General features: G+C 33.3%; 2 protein-coding genes across 4 annotated transcripts; both read right to left on the reverse strand.

Annotated features, from left to right (window-relative positions):
- Window positions 1-8: 8 nt before the first annotated feature.
- Window positions 9-671, reverse strand: LOC120161366 (photosystem II reaction center W protein, chloroplastic-like). Its single transcript, XM_039171645.1, has 2 exons — window positions 510-671; window positions 9-441 (listed from the first exon to the last, which is right to left on the reverse strand). Exons 1-2 carry the CDS (start codon window positions 595-597, stop codon window positions 119-121), a joined length of 411 nt encoding a protein of 136 aa, XP_039027576.1. The 5' UTR covers window positions 598-671; the 3' UTR covers window positions 9-118.
- A 147-nt stretch (window positions 672-818) lies between these two features.
- Window positions 819-4,943, reverse strand: LOC120161363 (probable galacturonosyltransferase 6). Of its 3 annotated transcripts, none has more exons than XM_039171641.1 (9): window positions 4,367-4,943; window positions 4,011-4,045; window positions 3,892-3,933; window positions 3,645-3,789; window positions 3,487-3,563; window positions 2,719-3,023; window positions 2,280-2,637; window positions 1,497-2,018; window positions 819-1,239 (listed from the first exon to the last, which is right to left on the reverse strand). In XM_039171641.1, the coding sequence occupies exons 1-9, from the start codon at window positions 4,476-4,478 to the stop codon at window positions 964-966; spliced, it is 1,872 nt and encodes a 623-aa protein (XP_039027572.1). In that variant the 5' UTR covers window positions 4,479-4,943; the 3' UTR covers window positions 819-963. The 3 variants fall into 3 exon arrangements, with proteins under 3 accessions (XP_039027572.1, XP_039027573.1, XP_039027571.1); XM_039171642.1 differs by having other exon boundaries at window positions 3,487-3,542; window positions 4,011-4,048; XM_039171640.1 differs by having other exon boundaries at window positions 4,011-4,048.
- Window positions 4,944-21,040: the final 16,097 nt, after the last annotated feature.

The following is a 21,040-nucleotide window of genomic DNA, read 5'->3' on the forward strand; positions in this document are numbered from 1 at the left end:
AGCATGCATGATTTAGTTTTATTACAAGATAGAACAACCGAATCCTGCTTGAACATGATATAGACATACATTTGCAATGAAAAAGAGCGAAAGTAAATAGTTTGGACCATTGCTAAGCTTAGAGGGACAATCCAGACTCCTCATTCTCTTCAAGGGAGGAAGTGTAAACAAAGTAAAGAGCCCAAATCAAGCCGAATACTCCAAACAAGATCCACCCAAGAAGATTGTTACTCAAACCAAAGGGAAGTCCAGTTCCTTCGGTGGACATTCTCTCGTCTACCAGAGCCATGGCCGGCGGGCTTGACATGGTTGCCGCACAGGCTGCTGCCAGCAACGATGCACTCATGCCCATGCCCATGCCCCACCCTTTGTCCTCACCACAACCCTTCTTCTCCGCTGAACAACACATCACTTTCCCTTTCTTTGCCATCGTTGGCAGCCCTGAAAACAAAATTTGCAATTGAGGTGAAAATGAGAACAACCCCTTTTAAATTATCATACAAACTTACCAATAGCAACTGGGGATGCAAGCCTGGGTGATGGCCTGCTTGCAACAGCTGCAGGGGTGATTGATGAGGTAGCTGATATGGTCGCCATACTGGGAGAGAGAGACAGAGAAGAAACTGCTAAAGCTTCAGCTTAGTGATTTTGCTACAATGGCAGTAGAATACAAATGCCAAACCAATTTACCCTCTTCGTTTGATATCCCCTATCTACATAGACCCAACCAATTTCGTCCACGTGTCACAAAATCCACCTATGAATCATTACAAAGATAAGAAAGCCAACTTGGACCCTACATTTTATTGATATGATTCAAAATAAAAATTAAAAGGTTTTTTTTTAAAGTATATCTAATCCCCCCCCGCCGGGATTCTTATCGTCGTAAATTTTGAATCAAGCCCTACAAGATTATAAAAAAAATGAATCAAAGAATCCCACTTGTATGTTTCTGATCATCAATTACTCATTGATATTGCATTGTTGCATGTAAGGTTGGTCATACTGCAAATGCTTGCTCCAATAGCCCTTGTATTTTGCGATTCCGATTTCCAACCATGGTTTCATGACCCCATCATAATGTAAAACTGCCGCATCCTCCATATCACTCGAACTGAGACCCGCGTTATAACCTAGCCCGAGTGTGTGCCATCTCTTATCTAAAGCCACAGTCTGGTTGTAGAAGGTAATCCAACCCAAGGGCAAGCTTCCCGCTTTCCACAATGGCCTCTCAAGTCCCTGTAACAAACCAGGCAAACAAGCATATGATAAAACACATAGCCGCACGAAAAATCTTGAAAACAAGCTTTGAATTAACATTCTTATCGATCCGTCAGAACAGAACATAGTACTGAAATGGAAAACAAGCAATCATGTCATTTAGAAGAAAGGTAAGCATCTTTTCAAGGAATTAATGTGCTGCCAAAAAGAAAAAAAAATCACAAGCATAATATATTAACATGGAGCAAATGCAAAAAGAAAATAAAAGCCCATACCAGTTGCACATAAGCTCGATAGAGCCCGGTTAAATTCTTTCTTCTCCATTCTTGGAGTTCAAACAAATTCATACCAAATGCCCATGTGCAAGCATTGGCATCAAACCTCTTCTGCAAAAATGGGTCTGACAAGTTCAGAAACATATGCATTGCACGATACGAAGCTTCTCTTTCCAGACAAGTCTCCACAGCAGCATTTACCTTCCCCGTCATGTCAACACTCCAAATTTCAGTTAAGTCTCTTTGCACTACCACATCGTGATCAAAGAGCACGATTTTATTCAGTGCTGGAAAGATGTCTGGCAGATAGAACCGAAGATGGTTAAGGACAGAAGTATATCTTGGATCATTGGACTTCTGTTCTTCTGATGTTGAACTATGACTGGTTGCTAACCAATCAAAACTTTCTATGCTCTGAATATGAATTGTAGCTTTCCCGGGAGGATTTAATAAAAACCACATTGAAATTGCAGGGAGGTTGAGAGAATCTGTCACCACATGAAAAACAATTTTCTCCGGTTCCTGCATCGTCAAAACTAATTATCAGGGTAAATTACATCTACCAACATGTAAATCATAACAAGTAAACAGTTGTTCTCCAGTAAAATAAAACAACAGAGCATCCTCACATGATCTAGCACGGTTATATTATGTGAGCGTAAAATAGAGACAAACACTTTGAATAAGCACAACAATGTTTAACCTCATAAAATAAGCCAAGCTTGGAATTTAATGAAAATTGATAAAATAATAAAAAACCTGAAAGTAGCGAAAGCAGTTTACCTTTGCAAAGGAAATTGTGGAGTTAACAACCACTGCACAAGCCAAAATATTGTCAGAGAATACAGCATAGTGATAAAGGTCTGGATCATTCAACTTTTGTTGGTTAGGGAACTGCCTTTCCTCAGGTTGAAGGAAAAAATATTCAGCTGTCAACCGCATGGAGAGGCAGTGAAGGCCTTTAGGGGTAGTCCTTCCAGCAAGTTGAACAAGATATGACTCTTGATTCTTCTGTGCCCGAATCTGTTCTTCAGCATTATAAGCCATGGCACGAAGTTTTGTTGCCATCTGAGAGCAGTGAGGGTATGCACGACTTGCTTTGGACAATGAAGCCTCCATTGCTTTCATTTTCTGTGAAGCACTGCAAAAATCAACTGTTCCTCAGATATGAAGTTTGTTATTGGATATAAAATGCATAGGCAAGTTTTGTCTATTTCCATACCTCCGTGGCAAATCAGATTCCTTGCAGGCATCACCGACTGCTTGTTCAACCTCTTTGATTCGCGTTCTCAACTCTTTAATTAAGTGAGAGTTACTATTTGGTGGTGCAAAATTTAAATATGCTTTTGCCCTAATGATCTGATCTCTCATCAGATTTATCTTCTCATCCACTTCCACGTGTGACTGAGACTGCAGATACTGATCACGTCTGCCTCTTCCTTGATTGTGCAAATGCTGGTCATGTCTGTTTCTCTCTTGGTTGTGCAAATGTTGATCACGTTTGACTCTTTCTTGATTGGGTTGCTCCTGCAACCAATAAATAAGTGTTAACTGTATGTTATGTATATGCATGTAGGTATATATATATACTCAAGCTCTGACATTCTAGCGAATAACAAACCTCATCCTAACCCCTCCACACACACAAACACACACCCAAAAAAAAAAAACTGTTTGTAACCTTCAGATTCTGACAGCAGTATTACTGAAGAGATTTTGGTAAATAGAATGACATAAATTGTGTTCTGGTATTGCTCAGATCTAGAGATCAGTGATTCAATGACTTTTGCATTACAAACAGTCACAGAGGCACAAAATGAATGTAGCGGAGAGCAAATTAAAATATCATGAATCGGACATTGTGGCACAAAATGATAAGAAGGTGATCTGGTCCAATTTTCAAGGCTTATGATTTTATCAGCTAGTTTTACCATAACTACTTGGTGTAAAAAAAAGAAAGAAAAAAAAGAAAAACCTTATCTTCATATACCTTTTTCCTGGAGTTCACGAGTTTGATCTTCTGCTGAATTTGATGCTCGTCTTTTCCTTCATGAGTAATTTCAGACTTTAGAAATGGAGCAACTCAGAGTCACATCTAACTCAATAAATGAAAGGTCAATGACAAAATGCACCTAAATAAATACTAACCACTTGTTTCTAACAATTTAGACGCATTTGGAGCATTCCCAGATTGGTACAAATTATGATTCTCATCAGAACTGTGACTAACTACAGAGCTAAAATCCTTCTCTTTGAAAACAAGTTTTGGACCTTTTAATTCCTCGGCACTTTCCTGAATAAGAAAGCAACAAAGATCGACAAGCATAAACTGTGAAAATCATTTCAAGATAAGACGCCCAAAGCAAAATGCACTAAATCCTTATCTTAAAACTACCTGCTCAACTGCATTAAATCTCAAATTATCTGCCCTATGTTTCTGTACCAATAAAAAAACATTACAAACCAATCAAAAGATAAAAAATAAAACAGAATTCACTTAAGAGAGATCCGTACAATACTGGCCAAATCCTCAATAAACTCCCGCTTGCCTGCCGTGACAGAATCAAAAAATGCAAAGAAAACAAGATCAGTCAACATCTCAAAAATTAAATTAAATAAAAAAAGGAAAGTGTAATATATAAATTTTCGGTTACGAAGGAAGAAAAATATCTGATTCGATTCGACAATGTATGTTCACTTAAAGTAATACAATTTCTTTTGTATACTTAAGATGCAAAATACTGCAAAGTAATCCTCATTGCCTTTCTTGTCTGATCTACTATTCCATTAAAAATAAACGCGTTCCAGTTTGCATAAAAAGAGAGAAAAATAAGTGATAGTAGAAAATCTGCAGATTCGAAGAGGATTACCAATGGAAGTGAGGGTTTTGAGTCCGAGAGAGACCAGCATGATTGGAGCTAGTACAGAGAAAGAGAGCAACGAGAGGATCACAATCCTCAGCCATCGACGATGCTTCTTCATCAACCGATAAAAATTAGCAAAAAAAATGAAAATGAGAATGGTAAAACGAAAACAAAAACAATCCTTCGCCCCTTTGAACTTCCTTTTGCTTCCTTAATCGTTGTCCAAAAAACACATTACGCAGGTTCAAATCGGCAACTATTCGATGCTTGGGTTACAAGGAACAGAAGTTAAACAAAACAAAAGATTTTTTTTTGTATATTTTTTCCAGAGGGGAAAATGTAGGTTTTGGCTGTTCACGTTGTGGGTCTACGATTGGAGTAGAAGAAGGAGACTTTTCTCGCCTTTTTTTATTCTTTTCTTCTCCGATTTTCTTGCCTTTTTTTCATTTTGATTTTTTCACGTTTCATGGATTTAAATTGTTCTCTGATCTGGAAATTTGGATTCTTATAAATATATATATGGATGGATATAAGCTGGAGGCGAGGGGTTTCTGAACTCCCAACTTGGACCTTACCCTTTTCATTTTATTGACAGAGATTTGAATCGCGAGAAGGGCGAGGGAGAGAGATTGTGAATTCTGATGCCGTACTCTCTGCTTTATGATAGGGATGATGGCTATTGGCCGTTGATATAATGAAATTGATTTTTTTTATTCGCATAGCTGTCGATATTTATTCTACAAATTATTTCTGGAATTATCATCTTTCCCCCGCAATAAAAAGGGTTGGTTACAATTTGTAATTTTGTCGGATATTTAAATTTCAAAATATAATATAATTATATTTGTTAAATAATTTAATTTAATTTAATATTTGATTTTAAGTAAAATATTAAAAATTAAAGTATTTAAATTTGATTTTTTTAATAATTAATAACTCAAACCGGTGGAGGTGGAGAACAAATTGATAAGTATGAAACAAAATTTAAAATTTAAATACTTTATGATAAGAAGTATAAACAAGGATTGAGTTATGAAATTGAGAAAATAAAAAAAATATTTGTATGATTATTGGTTCGGTTTAGAAATTAATTTAACAATTTAATTTGATTTTAAAATTTCATATTAGATTCATTTATTTTAAATTAAATCGAATTAAAAAAATAATGATACAAATTAATTTTTTTGAATTTGTTATAAGATATATTTTTTTAATATTGTTATAAGATATATTTAAATAAATAAAATATTATCAATAATTAATTTGTCTAGTAGGATAAGACATTAGATTCTTTAATCAAAATCAGGGGTTCAAATCTTAGTGTTTACGAATGGAGCAAACTGGGTTGGGAGGGTTGCTCTTGACTATGCAATACTCGATATGGATTAGTCGATCAATAGATCAGATACCAATAGTTAATTTAAAAATAAATAAAATATTACTAGTTCGAGCTCTGATATTTGTGAATGGAGCAAATTAAACTGGGAGGGTTGTCCTTGCCTCTGCAGTACTCGATTTGGATTAATCAATTAATAAATCATATATTAATGATTATTTTAAAATATAAATAAAATATTATTATTCTGTTTTGATTTCAATTTACATCGCATTATACAGTTCAGTTCATTAATAAATCAAATTAAATTGAATCGAATACAGTCCTAATAATGTGTGGATTACCCTTATACATAGAATAACGTTGCAAGTAGAGGAAAATGAAGGAGAATGCGCAACGTGTAAAGAGAAAAGATGCGGTTAAAGCAAGTAGGTGTGTCCATTCATCACAAACTCAGCAACCTGTCTCGGCTGCAAGTTAATTCTAAACTCTCTCTCATCTACCATTTCTCACATACTTACATGACTACCATCTTCGTTCTGGTTTTGCTGATGCAAATTCCAATTCCCACCTAACTTTTATTCCAATCCACTTGTATTATAAGTGTAAGCAAATACTAATTATTGTACTTTATATTACAGTTAGTGGTGGACTCACACCTTTCTGACAATAGATATGCGTAGATTTTGAAATCTAAATTTTTTCGGTTAATTATTTATTTTATTAATATTATCTACTTTAAAATTTTATTTAAATTAATTTTATTTAAAAAAATTATATTATTAACATATGTGTGTTCACTCTCAATAATATTTATGTATCTACATTGGTTATAGTTATTTATATTGATAAATCTAACTTAAAAAGATAGAATTCATCAAGTGACCTTACTAGTTAAAGTGTTGGTTCTTTCTAAAAGTCTCAAATTCGAACAATTACGTATATAAAATATGTATTATCGATGACTAAAAAAATATAAATATATATTAACTTGTAATTATTATAATTTATTATATATATATATATATAATAAAGGGAGTGGTTGCATACGAAATGTGTGTCCCAACTCCCGAGGATCATGCCTTATGCCAACCAACTACCATTCCATTCGTAAAATAAAGAATTAAACATATTGAAATAATATTTTAGGAAAATAATATTTAAAATTGAATATACACCACGTAACCTCATTGTTTTTTGTTGGCGAATTTTATTGTCTTTACCAGTGTTGGATAATGTTATTGTTTTTACCATTACCATTGTTACCGCCATTAATATTGCTATTGTCATTGTCACTATCTCATAAATCATGTAAATTTATATTATTTGTTTAATAATTTATGTCTAGAGGTTACAAGTTATATATGAATTTTATCAGTGTAGTAATGTTTTGCTAAACTCCTAAAATGGTGTGTATTTATATACTGCGGTAGATCTATATATATTCGAGGGTAGACATGTGCCAACTTTGAAATTTAATTTTCGTTTACGTTAATTACGTATTTAATTAATGGTATCCACCCATTCAAAAAATTGTATTAATAACATATGTGTCAACCCTTAAAAATATTTATAAGACTATCACCGTATATTATGTGTACGGATTTATAATATATATTTAAATTGACCTTTTCATTGATTATTATTCTAAAAGCATAACTTTGTTTTTTAAATATGGGTTGTTAAACTTTTGTGGAGCGATGGAGTAGGTATTGAGGTGTATAGGTTAAGTATATAACTTAATATTGTTTTAATATATTTAAAATAAAAATGAAGATGAATGGAAATGAAGGACGGTGACTTTTACTTGTAACCGTCGGTGAGTGTAGTTGGCCACCTATTTCACGTTAAACAAACTATTGTTTTCATTTTCCTTGGAAATGAGATTCTATACATTTGCTGAAAAATATAGGGAGTTGCGGTTGTTGTTGAGTAGAGGGCGTTTGGCAGTGGCAGCATGCGCACATGACTTTGGAAAATATTATTGTTTTAGCCAACCAATATTGTTTCCTACTTCTCGGCTTATCCCCGTAGATTGGTGCAAGAGTTTACCTACTCCATTCCAGAAATTGTAAAAATTTCACAGATTTTATTTTTAATAAAATTTAAGTTTACTTTAAAAATAAGTAGTTAAAGTATATTCTTGGTCATTTTGTATGTTTAAAGCCCCACCTCATTAAAGTAGCACTAAGGCACAATAGGTCTATAACGGCGGTTTTTTAATCTATAACGTTGTTTTAAAACATCGCTAAGTAGAGCACAAGGTTCTTAACCTTGAGGTCGTGGAATCGAGTTCCACAGAAGGCATTTCATAATTCGGAGGTCTTCTACGGAAGTTGCTCTCAACCTGGTGTTGGGGGCAGCCTACAATCTTACCTCCCCTTATCCCATTACATATGGGAACAAGGGACATCCATTTTAAAAACGCTCCCGAGCAACAACAACAAAAAGTCACAAAAAATGTCGCTAACACAAACTCTTCTAATTTTTTTTTTTGCTGGGAAACGTCACAACAGGTAAGATTATTTAACGGCATTTGAAATACAAATAAATAGGATTTACCTAAGATAGCGTTTTGGATGCTTGAAAGAGCAATTATTTTGAACAAAATAAATAGGATTTACTACAAATAATCAAGTCAATATGAGTCTATTTTGTTCTGGTTCGAACAGAACCCAACTTATCTAAAAGTGTCTAGAATTCCTTACATTCATTGATTTCTAAGCTATGGCATAAAAGGAAAAGAAAACACAGCTGTGTTATCAGCTATAATTTCCATGGAAAGACCCAATAGATCCTGAAAAAAGAATCTAAATACAGAAAACAACATTCAAATTGAACCAAAAGAAATTCCAAAACAATAAAAACTCACCAGGAACAAAAGAAATTGACCCAATTAGTTGCCATTGTAAAAGGCCAACTTTTCTCCTCAAATTAAATTATAAAATCGAATACTTAAAAACAAAACAGGGAACAAATTTATGGCTTTGGGAACAGAACTCACCAGGAATGGTGTTGGAGGCGAGGATTGCTGGGCATGGTGAAGGCCACGACGGCGTTGAATGGTGGCAGCCTGCTGTAGCTTTGTGGGTAAACTGTAAATGGCGAAAATCAGAAGAAGAAAAAGAATATGAAAAAGGGTTAGGGCTTCAGGAGATAAAAAAAACTGAAACTTTGCCTCGTTTTCCATTAGAAACCCCACTAATGTGTTACTAATTGCGGTGTTTGATAACAAATGCCACCACACGTGAACCATATTACGGTGTTTTTATTTACAAACACCACAGATGTTATCAAAATTTTCGATCTTAAATGAAAAACGCCACTATATATAAGTTTATTGTAGCGTTTGTTTCAAAAACGCTACTAAAGTACTAGTCTTTCACGGCGTTTGTCACAAAAACACCGTTAAGGTTATCATTTTGTGGTGTTTACATCGCAAACGCCACGATATGTATAAAATTAGTTGTGTTTGCTCTGAAAACGCCGCTACAAACATGTTTTGTTGTAGTGTAGGTATCTAACATTTTCTCTATTATCATTTAAAGCGTCTAAAGTTTTATTTCATTATCCTTTTAAGGTCATCCGATCAATGATTTTTAAAAAAAAATCCCATTAAAGATCGAAGATCACGCAACGAGTAACGAACGAAGGGTTGTGCAACTAATATTTTTGTTCGAGCAACGAAGGTAATCTTACCAACGGTGACGAATAGGTAATTATTGTGTTAAAAAAATAATTTTTTGTGACAAAATTTAAAGATGGCATGAGATTTCAGATGACAACATGCGACAGTAAAAGAACGATCGATCGATGATAGTCCAAAAAACCTTTAGATGAATTATCATTTAGATGAATTATTTAGATGAATTATCATTTTTTAAATTAAATTATGAAATTATAAAATTTATTAAGTGGCCTTAGTGACAAACAAGAATGTTATTCTCTTAGAGAGGTTCAAGTTCAAGTAGCTATGTCTACAAGGTGTATGTTATCAATAAACAAGGAAAATTTCTAAACATATACTACTCCTTATAGTCACCCCAAATTATTCAAAAGAAATTATAAAATTTCAAAAGTACTTTTAAATATGGCATTGACCACTACAAGAACAAACAAAATAGTAATTGACACATAACAACAATATTTGTATGGCTTAACATCTTAAATAGCTACAGACTTGCAAGTATTTATAAGGAAAGGGAAAAAATTATAATTGCTTATCTTCCATATGTAACAACCATTGGACATATGCAATATATTGTCAAGGATTACGAATAACATCATATATTAATGATTTTCGAGAGAGAGAGAAATGAGAATTCACGGGGAAGAAAGCACTTGAAAACCCTACAGCAGTTGCAAGCTCACATTGCTTGGATGTGTTACAACTTATCTGTATCCGTAATTTCTAGAGTGAAGAATTTCAATATTTTTTGGTCAATTTCAGCATCACTGTTGAGAGAGATTGCGCATAATTGATTCCGTGGGCAACATTATTGCTCAGGTAGTTCATATATGTCAATGTTATAACTAGGTATCGAGTTTGGTTCGGAGTCAATAAGGAAGCAGAGGAGTTGATGACAAGTAAAGGTCTTTATCATGTAATGGTCAAGCTTTTGTTTACCCAAGTCATTGCTGTTCTTGATTACATTCCTGGTGAATCTACCAGTTGCTGATGAAGGAATTTCTTGCCTAACACCTAAATCCGGTATTATATCAATAAAGCACTTGCTAGAATGCAATCAGATCTGTTGGTTTGACACCATGATGATGATAACCAACACACCCAATAGCACCCTGCAGCTAAGTTTTGGGCATTTCCTTCATGTCATTGTGCATACTCCAAACCCAGGATATTTTTTTTTTCTAAAACTACTGGAATCATCATTAAAAACAATTTTATTAGACAGATAGAACCTGAGAACATAGCTGACTGGTGTCTTCAACAATGTCGCAACTCGTCCATTTTGCTTATTTATCATTAGCCAAAATCATTGGAAGCTAAAACAACACTTGCCAAAACAAGATGAAATGCCAAGACATAAGCAAAAGCACGCACAACCTCATTTGTTTCCACCACCAGCCTTTGCATTGTTCCAAGCCTCTTCTCTCAGTACTGCCTTCACATAAATTTCATAGCAACACCCTGAAATAAACAAACATAAAACCATCATACAAGAAGTTAAGTCGTGGTTTAAACAGAAACAACTATATTTCTTTCTGTTCTTATGCAGGGTCGGGTACATCAAACTCTTGAAATCATAACACTATAATCTAGTAAGATTGATTCCACAGGCTTTCTTTGTTTGTGACTTGGTTCATAATTTCACAATCCCATTGAAGGAGTGAGAGAGCACAGACGAGAGAAGTCATTAACCGAAACAGTTCTACAATCAAGCCATTGATAAGGAGAGGATGCAATGCCAAATAGGTCGCATACATTCAAAATTAAGTATTTTAAACCATCTTGCATAATTTTTGTTTCATTTCAAGCTTTTCTTTCCTTATACCAGGACGGGGAAAGTTACGACTAAAAATGCAAAAGAAAGAACATTTCCAGTTACAACCAAGTCTAATGTCCAAATTACCGAGAATCAATTCAAACCATAATAAGCATTCGGCACATATCTAGAGCATGTCTAAAAGATCTAAAAAGGATCCTAGAGAATATATATATACATATTTGCAATTTTCAAAGAAACGACTGTCTTCACCCGTCATCTTTAGTCCATCTTTATAAGTTGGTAAGATGAAGGTGTGGTCCGACAATGGACTGTGTCTCAGCGAGATATTCGCTAGATATATGTAGTGCTTATGAAAGGAGAGATTGATTTAACAAAGATTACAAATAATCGTGACAATTAAATTAGGTATTATACTATGACAAAATGTTAATGATGATAGAAAATGGCAAATAACCATTGAAAACATTGTTTTAAGGACATTACATACAACGGAGGCGATTCATCTACTTCGACGGCTTATGGAGAAATATAGGGAAAAGTCTAGAGATCTTCACATGGCGTTCATTGACCTTGAGAAGGCTTATGATAGTGTTCCCCGCGATACGATCTGGAAGACTTTGGAAACTAGACGGATCCCAACTGCTTATATCCGGGCGATTCGTGATATGTACTGTAGATCTACTACTTACGTCAGGACTACAGTTGGCGACACCGAGGCATTCCCGGTGGAAATCGGACTCCACCAGGGGTCGACTCTTAGCCCTTACATCTTCGCCTTGATTATGGACGACATCTATTGTGCGACACCAGACGGTGTACCATGGTGTATGCTTTTCGCTGACGACATTGTCTTAGTTGCTGAAACAAAATCTGAGTTGAATAGTAGACTGGCTACCTGGAAGACTGCTTTGGAAGAAAAAGGTTTAAGGATCAATATTGAAAAGACAGAGTATGTATGTTCAAACTTCAATGGGAACCAAAATGATGAAGATGTAGAAGTATGCATAGAAGGACACGTTCTCCCCTCAAAGGATTGTTTCAAGTACCTAGGGTCTATGATACATAAAGATGGGGGTGTAGATGATGACGTTTCACACCGTATAAAGGCGGGATGGCTAAAGTGGAGGGCCGCTACTGGAGTTCTGTGTGACAAGAAGGTCCCTCTAAAACTTAAGGGAAAATTTTATAGAATGGCAATAAGACCAGCGCTGTTGTATGGATCAGAATGTTGGGCAACCAAGAAGGATCACGTGAGGAGGATTGAGGCCGCAGAAATGAGAATGCTTCGATGGACATGTGGTAGGACACTGAGGGATATGACGACAAACTCTGCTATTAGGATGTCCTTGGGGGTGGTGTCTGTTTCCGAAAAATTGAGGGAGGGAAGACTACGGTGGTTTGGGCATGTCCTTAGGCGACTACCGTCGGATGCGGTAAGGAGGGTAGAGTCGATTACAGTCGACGGTGCCAGAAGGAAAGGACGACCAAGGCGAAAGTGGGAAGACTGCTTGAGATCTGATTTGAGGGATTTAGCCCTTACCGAAGACATGACCTCTGATAGGAAAATATGGAAGCTAAAGACTAGGGTAGTCGAGTAGTGTGGGTCACATCTATAGGGTGTATCATCTCTGTCTTCTTTTAATGTCTTTGTAGTATTTTCCATGACTTATACTTTTAATACGTTTCTGTTATTGGTATTTATGAAGGATTAGAACTGGGCTTGCTAACGTTGACTTCTGTGTATCATTCTCTTCATGTTTCCTCTTTTAAATTAGCCGGATCTTATGTTTCTGTCTATATGCAGAGATTCTTTCGCAGGGATTATTATGCAGGGATAAATTCCAGTTACAGACGCACATATGATTTTAATGACTGCATATGAATACTGATTAGCTATGTATTTATGTATTTATTTATACATGCATTGCATTTTATCTAAATTTTTAATTTTCTGACTGCCGGAGGTCTTCCACGGAAGCTACTCTCAACCTGGCGTTGGGGGTAGCCTACTACCCTACCTCCCCCTTACCCCATACATATGGGAATTGGGTTTTGTTGTTGTTGTTGTTGTTGTACATACAACTTTAGAACCCAAACAAAACTTCCCAATAATCAGAAGAAAATTCCTCCGTTCTAATGCCCCAAACCAGAGCAAAAGGCAGTGAAAATCATTTGGCAAAGTCTAATTACCTTAAAGAACCTCAGATCCCAATGCATTTCTTTTGCTTTATACAAATCACTCCAAAAGCACAGATAAAGGCGTTTTTAATCCATGTGCCACTTGATTGGATGACTCCAACAACGGCTATATTGGTCCCTGCCGTCGAATACCAATCAAGTCCCACTTGCAGTGTTGATGGAAAAAATTTAGGAAAATAATTTTTTGTTACAGTAATCTTTGAAAATCATTGAGTGATTGAAAATTGCTATGATTTTGGTAAACTTTTCGGGTAAACTCTATGTTTAGTATCTAAACTATTGTTTTATTTCATTTTAGTATTCAAACTTTATTTTATTATTTTAAAATTATATTTAATGTTTATTTTAAGTTTTTTTATATATATCGTTAAAATATTAACAGAAATATTGACGTGACATTTTTATTTTTTTACTATGATATATTATTATTTTATTGTGACACGTCATTTTTAACCGTGAGATACCAAAATAAAACTTAAACTAAATGTGAAGTATATTTTAAAAAAAATAAAGTTTAATTACTAAAATAAAACAAAAGTAGTAGTTTAAAATACTAAATGTGTAGTTTATCATTTTTCTTAACAATATATCATTATTAAACCTTTGATGCATGTAATTTTATTGAAAAAAGTTTAAATTTTATTTTAGTCTTTATAATTTTAATTTAATTTTCATATGATCTTTGTGGTGAAAAAAATTACAATCAAATTAAAGTCGTCAGTGACTGGCACCAACTTTGACATTGAAATTATGACATTTCAAACGTTCAATAAGAACAAACATTTTTTAGACTAAACCGGATTATTTTAAAATACATTTTAATCCAAAAATGCACCAGTTTACATCCACCTTCTTCTCTAATTCCTTTCTCACCTTCACAACGCTGTTTATCATCGTCGTGACGAGAGAATCCACATGGAAAACAAGAAAACTTCACAGGGAGAGTACGATGAAGTCTCAGTAATAAGAAGAGACACGAGACAAGTAATTTTATGACATTTTTTTTACTAAGGGGAGACAAATATTATACCTTTTTGAACTTACTCCACAATCAACTTCTCCAACGATTGAAGTCTCCATAATAAGAAAAAGGTCTCCGGAGGGTGCCTCAGTCAACCCTAAATTCTAGGGTTTCATACCATCCGACTAGTTATATTATCTTGATGAGATTGGCAAACCTATGTGATATACCAGTGCCAAATTTACAGTCAGATGATCATATTTATTAAACTTGTCACCATATGAGTAACAATCATTATCCAAGTCTTATATTGGAACTAAGAGCCACTTTAAACTCCTCAGCTAAGACGAAAAAATAGGAAGACCATTCAAGATTTCTCTCACACTCTTTAGATCTTATATACTAGACCATATCGATTACATGTAATTTTATCATAAATTATTGGTTATGATTTTTTTGTCTAAATCTAAAAAAGTAAAAGGTCCATAACCTCCTCAATATAATTGTTACCATTAATAGGACTGAAATGACTTTTTAAACAAGTATGACTAAATTAATATAATCTAAAATTGACCGACTCAATTTAAAGAATGTTTACTAAATTAAGAGCGTCTAAAAATTAGTTAACTATTTGGGGAGTTTATCCTATATAAATTTCTATATATAGAGCGGTTAAAATACATTTAAAAAACGGTATAACTGGTTAAATAGTTTACCGCTTAAAAGCGCTATCGAAAATGTTATATGTTTACATCATAAATATTATTTGTGTTGATAATAATAATGATAATAATCGAGAATGTTATATTTGTATGTAAAATGGGTAACAAAAATTTGACTTTAATAATTTAGGTTAATTACCGAAAACATTATAAACTGTAATAACATATTAGGTAGCGTATATTTAACGTAATATGTTGCGTCTGTTTAAAGTTGATGGGGCCTTAGAAATCTGACGATAACAAAATAAGTAAATTACTTATTTTGTTATTAATATTATCAAAATATTAGATAACGCCTAAAATGTTACCAAAACTTAAGCTGATGGAGTCTTAGAAATTTCACGATAACAAAATATGTTAATTACTTATTTTGTTATGAATATTATAAATATATTAGGTTGCGCCTAATATGTTACCAAAGTTTAAGTTGACAGGACATTTGAAATCCAACAACAACAAAATAGGTTAAATATTTATTTTGTTACAAATAAATATTAACATATTAGTTGCGCTCAATAATGTTATTGTGAATAAAGAAGTACGTTGCAATCTATAATATTAAATTTGTGTTTAATGAAATTGGTGGCAATTTAATATATTATTTATCTTTAGATGGAAATTATTTTTAAAATAAATATCGATAAAACTATGATCTGATGGTCGATACTTTAACAAATATTGATATCATCTATGATGTTCGATATTTTATCATTTTAGAAACTTGTTAATTTGAAAAAAAATTGAAATGTTAAGATCTAAACCTATTTATTTAAAAAACTATATTAAAATATATTTGTAAAAATATTGATACTTAGTGTAGATGTATAGAAATTATTAATACCGATACTTAGTGTATATGTATCGATACATATTCATGAAAATTATTAATACTCAGTATCAATACTTTAGAATTTTAAATTTTTTATGACTGTTTAGCATATGAAAAAATTGATGAATGTTAAAATGTCGATAATTGTATATAATGTATTGATATTAAAAAAATTGATGAAAAAGTATCCAACTTAACCTCTTTTTCTACATTTATTTTATTTTAACAAAATTTTATTGATTGAACCAAGTTGAGTTGTTGAAAATTTTAGCATTTGAATTTGATTTTCAGAGTAAAATGACTAAAATTAATTAAGGTGTTTTTCTTCCTTTAATTCATTGAAACTGTATCGATAGCATTTGTTGTTGTTGATGTTCACTATACATTTTGTCCTCATATAAATCACCTAAGTGTCCTCTAAGCTTTATAAACCCTAAGCCCCGCATTAATATACAAATATGGATACTTTTGAATTAAAAAAATATTTTAAACGGTTAAATTGTAAATATTTTATTATTTACATTATTATTATACCTTTAAACAAACCAATAAGTAGTTTAACGTAATATGTAGTGCCTATTTTATTTTAACTTGTTAAGTTGTAAATATTTTATTGTTCGTATTAATATTATACATTTAAACAAACTGGTAGATAATTTAACTTAATATGTAGAGCCCATTTTATTTTAATCGTTTACATTATTATTATACTTTTAAATAAATCAGTACGTAGTTTAACGTAATAGGCAATGCCTATTTTATTTTAACCGATTAAGTTGTAAATATTGTACCATTTACATTAATAGTATACCTTTAAACAAATCAGTAGGTAGTTTAAAGTAATAGATAACGCCTATTTTATTTTAACCAGATACATTATTATTATACATTTAAACAAATCGGTAGGTAATTTAACGTAATATGTATCACCTATTTTATTTTACTGTTACATTATTATGATACTTTTAAATAAACCGGTAGGTAATTTAACGTAATATGTACCGCCTATTTTATTTTAACCGGTTACATTATTATTATACCTTTAAACAAAACGGTAGCTAGTTTAACGTAATAGGTTACGTCTATTTTATTTTACCGTTTACATTATTATTATTATACCTTTAAACAAACCAGTAGCTAGTTTAACGTAATATGTTGCGCTTATTTTATTTTAACTGGTTAAATTATAAATATTTTACAGTTTACATTATCATTATACCTTTAAACAAACCTGTAACATCCTCAATACCGGGTTACTGATTAAAGTGTAAGATTTTAAAATTCAATGATCAAATTAGATATATTGAAAAGTGAATGAATTAATTGAAATGTATTGTGTAGGATGATTTAACAAATGAAGGAGAAAGAAATGGGCAAAAGGGTCATTGAACAAAGGAAATAATAAAATAATAATTAATGAGTATTATAATACCCATGTGGAGCATATGTTTTGGGAAATCAAGTTTCCAGATTACTCTTCTCTATTTTTTCTTCATCTTCATCTTCTCCAACGTGAAGCCCCAAGCCAAGGTGAGTTTGATTCCTTTTGGTTAATCCTTAAAATTCAAGCATGGTTTTGATTCATGAAGCTTTAGGAAAGATGATAGAGATAAAAAATGTCATAAAATCTCAAAGTTTTGTAAGTTATGAAGGATTAAAGATAAGAAGTGGATAAGTGAAATTTTGAATAAGAGGGTTTAAATGAATTTGGAGGTTGAATTTGACTTGTCATCTATGAGAATAATAAGTTATAAGTGTTAAAATTAAGTTTGAATAACATGGAAAATTTGGTATGATTATTAACCTTAAGAATTTGGATGAAATATGGGAGATTATAAAGTGTTTGAATGATAGAAATTAGTTAAAGTTGTTATAGATGAATTTAGTAGCATAATAAGAGTTGTATACATGAAAATTTGGGTGAAGTATAGATGATTTTCGGGTGAAACCAATTTATTATTGGTTGGTGCATCGGTACACTATGAATGAGTACCGATGCACTAAGACCAATTTTGAAGGTGCATCGATACACACCAGCATGCATCGATGCATGAAAATTTCAAAGTTATTTTGGGTGCCGATGCACCCATAGTGCATCGATACACCCCTAAAGGAAAAATAGAATATTGCTTCATTAATTAGCCTAAGTTATTAATGCCAAGTTATAAGGTTTAGGCTTTTGATAATCGTATCAGAAATTATGTTTATATAGATATCGAGCCTAAACGAGTTCAGGAACAAATGACAAGTAAGATTGATCGAGGTAAAGGCAAGGAAATATAGGTGAGTGCATATGCATAACATGATAATAGAAATATATATATATATATTCAGTTCTAGACTTGTGATAAGTCTAGATTTAATACTTTGATATATTATTCATTTCATATTATGAAATATGATATGAGTTCATACCATATGCATTATATGACATGAATATGCAGGAAAAGTTATATGAGCTATGTGATAAAAGTATAAAAATGATATGTCTATGTGATAAAGATATGGAAATAATATGTTTATGAGATACACTATGTGAATTGTGAAAGCCCATGTTATGTAGATGAGAACTATAGGTATAATTGGCATGCCAAGAATAGAGGGTCTACGCGGTCATTTGGGACAAATTCTACGTGGTCCTTCGGGACATATATGTATTCTTTGGAACATGTATGAGGTCTTTTGAGACACCTACTTGATCCTTGGTACATGTATATGATTCTTAAGGAAATTTTATGTGGTCCTTATGGATAATTTTATATGGCACTACGGTACAATTCTACGCGGTACTTCAGTGCAAATTTTTACGCGGTCATTTGGGACAAATTCTACGTGGCACTTCGATGCAAATTTATACGAGTTGTGGTGACAGCATAGTGCACAACCTCACAGTACTCATTATTAGAGGAAGCTGCTTATAGCACGTGGAGTCTGCGCCATGTGTAGAATTAATTGTGTTAGCTTGAGTCATCCCTTAAGAGTTAGGGCGTCCTTTCCCACAACAGTTACACGTTTTGGTATAAGCTAGATACGAGTATCCTCTATAAGTCGTTCTATTCTCAGATGTAACACAAGATAAACCTTTATCAAATCTGTGCCAGCAGCAATCTACAAGATGTCCAACCTTGCCGCATAATTGACATTAGACACGTGACCTTCCTCGACCTCTACCAGCACCACGAGAATTTGTGGAATAGTTAGACCGTGAATCTGCTCGATTGTTAGAGAAGGAAGAGCCACGTCCTTCACATGGACTATGAAAATCAGAAGGTTCCAGGATATTCGAAGCTTCTGAGGTAACATGATGTGTAGCCCCAAAATTGACCACCCACACGTCCGAGCCATGTGGTTTTTAACGAATTTGTGTTTCTTTTTTCAAGTGTTGATAATGATAATGTGCGTACCTCGGATGCGTCTTCCACCTTGTCACCATCTCTAAGCATAGTGGCTAATCCTAGGCAGCCTTTGTTCCAGTCCATGCGTGAACAAGTTCCTCAATTAGTATCGAATGGTACAAGGAATGGTGTTGAAATACCAGTGCCCTTGGAGTCTTTGAGCAGTGCATCCTCTCCTGTTTTGCAGCAATATGAGAATTCATCTTCACCTCATCCTACAAATGGTGATTCTGGTCCAGGTTCTAACCAAGACAATGAGGTCAATATTGAGCTATAACCAATACCTGAAAATGTTGTGCCTGCTCTTGATATTGTGCATTCTGCACCTCAGCGAACTCATCACATGCTAACTCGCAGTCGATGTGGTGTGTTCAAACCGAAAGCATATTCAGCTACATATGAAGATGATGTTCCAACATCAATACATGAAGTATTTCAGATGAAACACTGGAAACAAGCAGCCTGTGATGAGTATGATGCTCTAGTAAAAAACAATACTTGGACTTTAGCTACTTTTCCAGAGGATCGAACTGTTGTTGGGTGCAAATGGCTATTCAAAGTGAAACGCAATCCAAACAGTTCAGTGCAGCGTTATAAGGCACATTTAAAAGCCAATGTGTAACATCCCAAACTATGGGTTAGTGACTTAATTGTAAAGTTTCAGAATTTGGTGATTAAAGTAGAAGAATGGATTAGTTCAATGATTTATCTAGAAATAAATCCAAAAAGTTGTTAGTAATTATTAAAGGAATTAAAGGGCAAAATGGTCTTTTTATCTAAAAGATAATTATCTTATCTCTTTATTAAGAGATAAACATGTAGGGATCTCCAGAACTTCTTTTCCTTCTTCTTCCTCTCCTCCCGTATCTCCAAGCTCAAAGGTGAGTCTTCTACTTAGTTAATTATTTGTTAAGTTTAAGATTGAGTTTTGATCATTAGATGATAACTAAGCTTAAGGAAAGCTTAAGTTATCTTAAGATTAAAAGATAAAGGAGATAGAGAAGATTAAAGATTAGAGGTTCTTGAATGAAATATTGGAATAGAGTTCATAACAAGAATTGAAAGTTGGATTTGACTTGTTATCAATCTAATTAAGAGATATGAAGTAATAGAATTGGATTTGAAACATGTTGCAAAATTGATGTAATTATTAAATTACATATGGAAGATAGGATTTTGAGGTTTAAGATGAAATAAATGAATATAGATTGGTTTAAGTATGTGTACTAGAGTTAAGAATGAAAAAGGGGATGAAACATGAAGGATTTAATCCAAAATGAATGATTTTCGGGTTCAAAAAGAGGATTCTGGGCAGAGTGCATCGATGCATATTCATTGTGCATCGATGCATCAAGGTTAAAACCCAGAAATTGTTTGAATGTGCACCGATGCATTGGTAGTGCATCGATGCACTCTTTTAAAATAAAGACATCGAATGCAATTCATGCATCGATGCATAAGTAGTGCATCGATGCATCCCATTAATAATGAAACATCGAATACAATTGGTGCATCGATGCATAAGGAGTGCATCGATGCATCCCAGCAATAATACAACATCGAATGTATTTTATGCACCAATGTATCAGTAGTGCATCGATGCATACCCTTATTGAAAGAAGAAATTGACATTTATCTTAATCTAAATAGTGAACCATTAGAGTATATTAGTTATAATACTAATATAGATCTATGTATGATTATGTAGATATAGAATGTGATCTCGTTCTGAATCAACTTAAGGATTAGAATCGAATCAAAGCAAAGCTA

This window comes from Hibiscus syriacus, unplaced genomic scaffold (assembly GCF_006381635.1).
Source record: "Hibiscus syriacus cultivar Baekdansim isolate YM2019G1 unplaced genomic scaffold, ASM638163v2 tig00111398_pilon, whole genome shotgun sequence".
Lineage (NCBI taxonomy): Eukaryota > Viridiplantae > Streptophyta > Magnoliopsida > Malvales > Malvaceae > Hibiscus > Hibiscus syriacus.

Coding starts and splice junctions, on each gene's coding strand:
- LOC120161366 (XM_039171645.1), bottom strand. CDS start 597: ATGGCGACCATATCAGCTACCTCATCAATCACCCCTGCAGCTGTTGCA. Junction 442..509: donor TGCATCCCCAGTTGCTATTG/GTAAGTTTGTAT, acceptor TTTTGTTTTCAG/GGCTGCCAACGATGGCAAAG.
- LOC120161363 (XM_039171640.1), bottom strand. CDS start 4,478: ATGAAGAAGCATCGTCGATGGCTGAGGATTGTGATCCTCTCGTTGCTC. Junction 3,934..4,010: donor TTGAGGATTTGGCCAGTATT/GTACGGATCTCT, acceptor TTATTGGTACAG/AAACATAGGGCAGATAATTT. Junction 3,024..3,486: donor TCGTGAACTCCAGGAAAAAG/GTATATGAAGAT, acceptor TATTGGTTGCAG/GAGCAACCCAATCAAGAAAG.